The 9,684-nt window shown below is 46.4% G+C and overlaps 1 protein-coding gene across 1 annotated transcript in view; it reads right to left on the bottom strand.

Moving 5' to 3' along the window:
- Nucleotides 1-2,279: 2,279 nt before the first annotated feature.
- pdzrn4 (PDZ domain containing ring finger 4) overlaps nt 2,280-9,684 on the bottom strand; it is a 96,571-nt gene continuing 89,166 nt past the window's right edge. Inside the window, 5 exon segments of the mRNA XM_065021188.1 lie at nt 2,280-3,896; nt 4,055-4,067; nt 4,070-4,889; nt 5,255-5,461; nt 8,164-8,226. Of these exon segments, the coding sequence (XP_064877260.1) occupies nt 3,053-3,896; nt 4,055-4,067; nt 4,070-4,889; nt 5,255-5,461; nt 8,164-8,226 (1,947 nt within the window). The 3' untranslated portion in view covers nt 2,280-3,052.

Here is a 9,684-nt window from a genome sequence, read left to right as displayed (position 1 = left end):
AGCAACGTTATGGATGAAGTAGATGCTGAATGAGGATGCTGATTGACTTCTCATAGCAACGTTATGGATGAAGTAGATGCTGAATGAGATGTGGGAGGATGCTGATTGACCTCTCATAGCAACGTTATGGATGAAGTAGATGCTGATTGGAATATTATGACGTGTAACCAGGAAATGCATCCAACCAACCACAATACAATCATTTGTTTCATAAAGATAAACAATCATTTATTCACATTTCCTTTGCAAAAATCACAATTAGCACACATTGACCTGCCTATGAAGTTACCAACTACCGATTACTTGAAAGAAGACGATAAACACTGAGCAAAGATAGAAGAGCAGTGTACAATGAAAAGCACCCGTTTGAAGCCCCACCAAATGCCAGAAAGGACTGTTAGGTGAGATATAATACGTTAGAGACAATAACTTGTGTTATTTTTGACAACACAAAGAGCTCTTCAGACAGGTCCGAAGATATGCAGAATAGACTAATAAATGTACAATTATTGAAAATAATCAATAAAAAATAATAAATATGTTTTGTATTTATAAATTACATTTAATGTATTCATGGAACAATCAAATCACTTGAATTAATTATTTAATCAGTAAGAAATGCACTTTTTTCATTAGTGATACTGATTTACCATTGATGAGAAACATTGAGATCACTTTTGCAATGAGATGTTGGGGGAAAACTGTTGATTAGTGAACCCCTCCTTCAAGACTGTTTTAAACTGAGAAACTGTTGACTAGTGAACCCCTCCTTCAAGACTGTTTTAAACTGAGAAACTGTTGACTAGTGAACCCCTACTTCAAGACTGTTTTAAACTGAGAAACTGTTGATTAGTGAACCCCTCCTTCAAGACTGTTTTAAACTGAGAAACTTTAAACTTCAAGACTGTTTTAAACTGAGAAACTGTTGACTAGTGAACCCCTCCTTCAAGACTGTTTTAAACTGAGAAACTGTTGAACCCCTCCTTCAAGACTGTTTTAAACCCCTCCTTCTTCAAGACTGTTTTAAACTGAGAAACTGTTGATTAGTGAACCCCTCCTTCAAGACTGTTTTAAACTGAGAAACTGTTGACTAGTGAACCCCTCCTTCAAGACTGTTTTAAACTGAGAAACTGTTGACTAGTGAACCCTTCCTTCAAGACTGTTTTAAACTGAGAAAGACTAGTGAACCCTTTTCAAGACTGAGAAACTGTTGATTAGTGAACCCCTCCTTCAAGACTGTTTTAAACTGAGAAACTGTTGACTAGTGAACCCCTCCTTCAAGACTGTTTTAAACTGAGAAACTGTTGACTAGTGAACCCTTCCTTCAAGACTGTTTTAAACTGAGAAACTGTTGACTAGTGAACCCCTCCTTCAAGACTGTTTTAAACTGAGAAACTGTTGACTAGTGAACCCTTCCTTCAAGACTGTTTTAAACTGAGAAACTGTTGACTAGTGAACCCCTACTTCAAGAACCCCTTCAAGACTTCAAGACTTGTTTTAAACTGAGAAACTGTTGACTCAAGTGAACTGAGAAACTTTCCTTCAAGACTGTTTTAAACTGAGAAACTGTTGACTAGTGAACCCTTCCTTCAAGACTGTTTTAAACTGAGAAACTGTTGACTAGTGAACCCCTCCTTCAAGACTGTTTTAAACTGAGAAACTGTAGTGACCCCTACTTCAAGACTGTTTTAAACTGAGAAACTGTTGACTAGTGAACCCCTCCTTCAAGACTGTTTTAAACTGAGAAACTGTTGACTAGTGAACCCCTACTTCAAGACTGTTTTAAACTGAGAAACTGTTGACTAGTGAACCTTTCCTTCAAGACTGTTTTAAACTGAGAAACTGTTGACTAGTGAACCCCTTCAAGACTGTTTTAAACTGAGAAACTGTTGACTAGTGAACCCTTCCTTCAAGACTGTTTTAAACTGAGAAACTGTTGACTAGTGAACCCCTCCTTCAAGACTGTTTTAAACTGAGAAACTGTTGACTAGTGAACCCCTACTTCAAGACTGTTTTAAACTGAGAAACTGTTGACTAGTGAAATTTTCCTTCAAGACTGTTTTAAACTGAGAAACTGTTGACTAGTGAACCCTTCCTTCAAGACTGTTTTAAACTGAGAAACTGTTGACTAGTGAACATTTTCCTTCAAGACTGTTTTAAACTGAGAAACTGTTGACTAGTGAACATTTTCCTTCAAGACTGTTTTAAACTGAGAAACTGTTGACTAGTGAACCTTTCCTTCAAGACTGTTTTAAACTGAGAAACTGTTCCTTCAAGACTATTTTAAACTGAGAAACTGTTGACTAGTGAACCTTTCCTTCAAGACTTTTAAACTGGGAAACTGAAAGCCTCTGAGACACCACTGAATTATTGACATTCTCAGGACTTCAGAATTTTCCAAGAGAACTCTGAGTTGACATTTTCAGAAATGATGAAAGCTCCTTCAGAGATTTAGTGGTGTCTTGACTCGCAGGGCAGCTTGGCATATTGAATGGGTCTTAGAGGGTTGTGCAGTTATATGGTCAATCCTCAGTAAAAGACAAGGAGGATTCTGCACAAGAGTCAAGTGTCTGTTCTCAGGTGTCTGGTACATTTCTGACCACTACAGTTAATCACTGCCATGCTGGATAAACAATGCAAACATGATAACGTACCACCATGTCTTTGACTTGATGATGATGTGGTTTACAGATAATTCTGATTATGATAGAAACATGTTTCATGACATCATAAATGAGCGACTGCAGAAAACATTTCACAGTGCATCGACAACCAGTGTAAAAAAAAACATTTTACAAAATATTATTGAGTTTACAAAGTGTGAAAAATACAGGATTTTCCCCATTATAAAAAATGCCACATTGAACGAGGCAAGTAAGGTCATACCGCATGGACGCGATGAGAGAGAGAGAGAGATGAGGCAAAGTTGTCCCTAGACACTGCTCTGAGGTCAGTTTTTCATTATCGTCCAAATGGTTAATGCCCGACCCGGGTAGTTTTAAATTATCCTAGATCTGTGTGTACAGGGAAACTTCTACCCGGAGCTGTGGTCCTATACTGTAGTAACAGACAGGAAGGCATTGTGTACTTGTTTAGTCCCCTGGTTCTCAGGTGCTCTGGCCCCGTGACTCATTAGTTCCTGGATGGTCATCCAGTTATCCAGGATCTTCTTGTTGCGTTTCTTCATCATCTTCTTGTGGCTGAGTTCCAGGATGTTGACCTCTTTACGGCCCTCGGCGCCGCTCCCAGGGCCCTCTCTGAGACACTCCAGCCGGCTCCTCTGCATGTACTCCCTCCTCCTCCTCTGCTCCCTGGCTCTGGCCAGCTGCTGCTTTCTCTCCTCTTTACTCCAGTACCGCCCCATCTTCATCTCGGACATAGTGTCGTCGTCCGTGGTCATCCCTCCACTACGCTCCTCCCTGATCCTCAGCGCCCGTTCTCGTAGAATCCGGTCCCTCGCCGGTCGCCGGGCTACATACTTTGTCCCGTCGGCTCGAACTTTGACCTTCCATTCGAGGCGTGGTTCCCCCGGGCGGGTGGAGCGGTCCCGGCAGACGCTGAGGAGGCTGAGCTGGGACTGGGAGTAGGTCTCCAGACTGGAGGTCTGCTGGAGGAGCTGCTGCATGTAGCTCTGAAGGTGTCTGGCGTGGGCTGGAGAGGCGCCCTGCTGGGGGGCTGTGTGGTAAGGGGACGGGTAGGGAGGGACCCTGCGTGGCCCCCGGTGGCTCCTGGTGCGGTCGCAGCGCTCGTCGTCTGCAGGCAGGGCCGGGTCTGACTCGGAGGGGGAAGGGTTGGACTGGTCGGGGCTGCTGGAGATGACCGTGGTTCCAGGGCTGGGGTTGGGATCCTGTCGGCTGTGTGTGGTGGTCCCGGTCGAGGTCTCACTCAGGAGCTCTCTGAAAAGAAGATTAGAATAATACATTATTATCCATTTTCTATAATAGAAATGTCAGACCCAGGATTGGAACCGCAACCCTCCGGCTGCTGGCCCACCTTTCTAAACTCAAGGCTAAAAAGGGCTTAATTAAACACATTTGATTGATTGTCTACATACCTGTCTGGGATGGGATGGAGATGGACTGGCTGGAGGCTGCCATGGTGCTCCGGAGGTTCTTCTGGTTGGTGAGGCTGATGCGTCTCTGTAGAGAGTGGTCTGGGGATCTCTCCATGCCTAGAGGAGTGGACCTGGCGCTCTCAGCCGTGTTATAGGCACTGGAGCTGTCCTTGTCCCCCCTTAGCTTGTCGCTGTCCCACTGCCTCTCCCCTGGATGCTCGTTGATATCGGCCAGCTTGGCATGCTGCTCACGCCCATGTTTGGGGCTTCGTCCTGGGGAGCACATAGGGGTGCAGGGGGGATCCCTTTGGTTCTTGCGGAGCTGGTGGGCCTGCATGATGCTCTGACACTCCAGCTCGATACTCCTCAGCTCATCATTCAACATCCTCAGCTCCTGTTCCATCCCTCCACCACCACTGACCCCCACCCCGCTCTGCTCCGTCAGGCTGCACTCGATGGTGCTTCTCCTGCTATAGTACACACCACACTCCCCGCTGTTACGGATCTGGCACTTGAGCTCCAGGAGCTGCTTGAAGCGGCTGTCACACTCCAGTCCTAACCCCACTCCACCCTCACCCTCCTGGGCTTGGATCAGACCCCTGGGTCCCTGGGTGTCCGAGGGTACCACCACCCTCCTGCCCAGCCCCTGGCCATGCTTGGCCCTCCATTGGTCTCTCAGGCCCTGGGCAGGCCTCCGGTGGACACGGGCTAGGAGGACTTCCTGTTCGGAGCTCTCCTCGTTGCGCCCCGTCCCCAAGCCGCTGTCTTTGTCCTGAGTATTGGAGGAACACGTGGCCGTGTCTGTCATGACGTCATCCTCCTCCAGCTGCTTGGCCTTGAAAGAGAACAAAGAGTTGTGGTAGAGAAGATGGAAGACATCCTATAACACTACCGCCTATCAACATGCATCAGCCCACATCATAGTACCAGCTCTTAAGCATTTAGAATAGCAATACCTGGACATGTGTATTGTCTAGAATTGCAATATCTGGACATCTGTACTGTTAGAATATCAATATCGGGACATGTGTATTGTCTAGAATAGCAATATCTGGACATCTATACTCTCAACATTGAAATATGATCTATTTGGGAGGGGTGCAACGCAATATTAGGAAAGTGTTCCTAATGTTTTGAACTCTTAAGTGTATAATGGACAACTATGTCCATCTCATATTATATTCCCCAGGCTGTTCTCACCTGCTCCTCTCCTCCTCCTGTCTTCTGCACCTCCTCGTTCCTCCTCTCCTCAAGGATCTCCATCTTCAGCTCCTCTAGGAGTTCATTGTGCTCCTCATCCAGCCACGCCTCCTCTGGTCTGGTCACCAGGAGAACGATACTCCTGGACTCCTCATTGGACAGGAGAGTGAAAGCTTCCTGCCTGTCCTGTACGTCACAGCCATTGATCTGGTAACACACACGTAAAGAGATGAGAAAATATATAGTCCACACATACTGATTAAGAAAGAGATCCTGTTACTGTCTGTTACACTCACTGACAACTAAACTCCATCACGGAAGAAGAATTAATGAAGAAATGATGTAAAACACATACATAAAGAGATTAGAAAGTACTGTATCTAATACACAAAGATATTAGAAAGTACTGTATCTAATACACAGAGAGATAAGAAAGTACTGTATCTAGTACACAAAGAGATGAGAAAGTACTGCATCTAAAACACAAAGAGATTAGAAAGTACTGTATCTAGTACACAAAGATATTAGAAAGTACTGTATCTAGTACACAAAGAGGTGAGAAAGTACTGTATCCAGTACACAAAGAGATGAGAAAGTACTGTATCCAGTACACACTCACATATTGTACATACAGCGATTAAACTCCTGACTGACTGACGAAACCATCCCCCTTTAAATGACTCCCTTCCGCCTCTATACAGTGCACATCACAGTCATTCACTTAACTCCTCCATCACAGAAGATGGAGTGTTTGAGGAAACCATCCCCCTTTTAATCTCTCCCTCCACCTCTCCGTCTCTCTGAGAAAAGCACCTCCAGTCGATTATGAATTCACACTTTCACAGGCAGGCAGAGGATGTCTGGTCTGCTCTGTGTCCTGTCTCTTCTCTGCATTGATTAAAGATGGAGGGCAGTGGGGGCCAGCCATGGCCATGGGAGGGAGAGAGAGAGAGAGAGAGAGAGAGAGAGAGCGAGAGAGCGAGAGAGAGAGAGAGAGAGAGAGAGAGAGAGAGAGAGAGAGAGAGAGAGAGAGAGAGAGAGAGAGAGAGAGAGAGAGAGAGAGAGAGAGAGAGAGAGAGAGAGAGAGAGAGAGAGAGAGAGAGAGAGAGAGAGAGAGAGAGAGAGAGAGAGAGAGAGAGAGAGAGAGAGAGAGAGAGAGAGAGAGAGAGAGAGAGAGAGAGAGAGAGAGAGAGAGAGAGAGAGAGAGAGAGAGAGAGAGAGAGAGAGAGAGAGAGAGAGAGAGAGAGAGAGAGAGAGAGAGAGAGAGAGAGAGAGAGAGAGAGAGAGAGAGAGAGAGAGAGAGAGAGAGAGAGAGAGAGAGAGAGAGAGAGAGAGAGAGAGAGAGAGAGAGAGAGAGAGAGAGAGAGAGAGAGAGAGAGAGAGAGAGAGAGAGAGAGAGAGAGAGAGAGAGAGAGAGAGAGAGAGAGAGAGAGAGAGAGAGAGAGAGAGAGAGAGAGAGAGAGAGAGAGAGAGACAGAGAGAGAGAGAGAGAGAGAGACAGAGAGAGAGAGAGAGAGAGAGAGAGAGAGAGAGAGAGAGAGAGAGAGAGAGAGAGAGAGAGAGAGAGAGAGAGAGAGAGAGAGAGAGCTGCACGGTGTTCATGAAAGGCTGGTCTCAGCGGAGCACTGCGCCCATCCAGACATACAATTAACTGTACTGTGACAGGTGGCGTTCATCTTTCCCCTGCAGAGTAATGGGCTTGTCACAGAGAGATAATGGGACCCAGAGAACACCAGGGCTCAGCCCTCCAATCAGAATACAACAGGGGCTTAGCCCTCCAATCAGAAGAGACTGTGCAGTGTTTGGGTCCACCAGTCACCTAACATCATTACTGCTACTACTGGGGAGTGTAGAAATCACTGACTACTACTTCTAATCTCTGTTCACACCTAACACAGCTAACACACACCGCACACACACACACACACACACACGTTTAATTTACTATCCAAGTGGGGACCAAACAATTGATACCTATTCAAAATGATATTTTCCCTAAACCCTTTACCTATACCTAACCGTAACCCTAACACTGACTCAAAGTCTAACCCTAACCTTAATTGTAACCCTAACCCTAAACCTAACCCCTAAAAACCTAAAATAGCCATTTTCCTTGTGGGGATCAACGAAATGTCCCTACTTGTCCACATGTTCCTTGATTTACTATCTTTGTGAGGACTTCTGGTCCCCACAAGGATAGTAAAACTAGAAACACACACACACACTCTCACACTCAAACCCACTTCCACACTCCTTTCTCTCCCTCTGATGTGACCCGCCAGGTGGCTCTACAGTTCTCAGAGAGAGAGACCCGCCAGGTGGCTCTACAGTTCTCAGGGAGAGAGAGAGAGAGACCCGCCAGGTGGCTCTACAGTTCTCAGAGAGAGAGAGAGAGACCCGCCAGGTGGCTCTACAGTTCTCAGAGAGAGAGAGACCCGCCAGGTGGCTCTACAGTTCTCAGAGAGAGAGAGAGAGAGACCCGCCAGGTGGCTCTACAGTTCTCAGAGAGAGAGAGAGAGACCCGCCAGGTGGCTCTACAGTTCTCAGAGAGAGAGAGACCCACCAGGTGGCTCTACAGTTCTCAGAGAGAGAGAGAGAGACCCGCCAGGTGGCTCTACAGTTCTCAGAGAGAGAGACAGAGAGAGAGACAGACTCGCCAGGGAGGATGTGGGGCTGCTGTGTGAAAATAACACTAAGGACTTTCATTTTCCAGCTTAAGTGTAGCCATTAAATATGCATATGATCTGTAGCCCGAAGACAACAACAGCTCTGCTCCTAGAAGAGAGCTTACAGGGAGGGTGCCTTTGAGTGTGCGTGAGTGTGTGTGCTTGCGTGTGAGTGTGTGTGTGTGCTTGTGTGTGTGTGTGTGGTTGCGCTCATGTAATTGTTCTTGAGATGAAAATACGTACCTGTAATATTCGATCTCCTTCCCTAATGCGCCCGTCCCTGGCAGCGATGCTGTTGGGTCCAACCTGAACAAACAAAACAACAAATCAATCCAAACGCCATACACACACATGTTACTACTGTTGCCATGTCACTGTCTGCTAGAACAGGCAGCTGGATACCCAAGTCACTACTGTTGCCATGTCACTGTCTGCTAGAACAGGCAGCTGGATACCCAAGTCATTACTGTTGCCATGTCACTGTCTGCTAGAACAGGCAGCTGGATACCCAAGTCACTACTGTTGGCATGTCACTGTCTGCTAGAACAGGCAGCTGGATACCCAAGTCACTACTGTTGCCATGTCACTGTCTGCTAGAACAGGCAGCTGGATACCCAAGTCACTACTGTTGCCATGTCACTGTCTGCTAGAACAGCCAGCTGGATACCCAAGTCACTACTGTTGGCATGTCACTGTCTGCTAGAACAGGCAGCTGGATACCCAAGTCACTACTGTTGCCATGTCACTGTCTGCTAGAACAGGCAGCTGGATACCCAAGTCACTACTGTTGCCATGTCACTGTCTGCTAGAACAGGCAGCTGGATACCCAAGTCACTACTGTTGCCATGCCACTGTCTGCTAGAACAGGCAGCTGGATACCCAAGTCACTACTGTTGCCATGCCACTGTCTGCTAGAACAGGCAGCTGGATACCCAAGTCACTACTGTTGCCATGCCACTGTCTGCTAGAACAGGCAGCTGGATACCCAAGTCACTACTGTTGCCATGCCACTGTCTGCTAGAACAGGCAGCTGGATACCCAAGTCACTACTGTTGGCATGTCACTGTCTGCTAGAACAGCCAGCTGGATACCCACATTACTACTGTTGCCATGTCACTGTCTGCTAGAACAGGCAGCTGGATACCCAAGTCACTACTGTTGCCATGTCACTGTCTGCTAGAACAGGCAGCTGGATACCCAAGTCACTACTGTTGCCATGTCACTGTCTGCTAGAACAGGCAGCTGGATACCCAAGTCACTACTGTTGGCATGTCACTGTCTGCTAGAACAGCCAGCTGGATACCCAAGTCACTACTGTTGCCATGCCACTGTCTGCTAGAACAGCCAGCTGGATACCCAAGTCACTACTGTTACCATGCCACTGTCTGGTGGATCATTATCAAACACCTTCATTGCTTTCTCTTCTTGTCAAGATCCCCATCTGAAGATATTGCTTCAACAATACAACGCCGAGCATCCAACCATTCCTCAAAACTTCCATTGAGCTCATCATCACATGGTAATAGGAAGTGTGTCCCCAATGGCACCCTATTCCCTAAATAGTGCACTACTTTTGAGCAGGGTCCATAGGGCTCTAGTAGTGTACTATATAGAGTATAGGGTGCCATTTGGGTCGGAAGATATAGTTTGAAATATGACAGTATGGATTGTAGTTTATTAGTGTGGTAGCTGTCCACCAAGATAACACTGATGTTGGTGTCAACAACCTGGTTTAAGAAAAGGGAATGAATCTTCATGAGAAAA

The sequence above is a fragment of the Oncorhynchus nerka genome, linkage group LG8 (genome assembly GCF_034236695.1).
Source record: "Oncorhynchus nerka isolate Pitt River linkage group LG8, Oner_Uvic_2.0, whole genome shotgun sequence".
NCBI classification, from domain to species: domain Eukaryota; kingdom Metazoa; phylum Chordata; class Actinopteri; order Salmoniformes; family Salmonidae; genus Oncorhynchus; species Oncorhynchus nerka.
The sequence above is the reverse complement of the archived record's forward strand: the minus strand, read 5'-3'. Positions and strand labels throughout refer to the sequence as shown.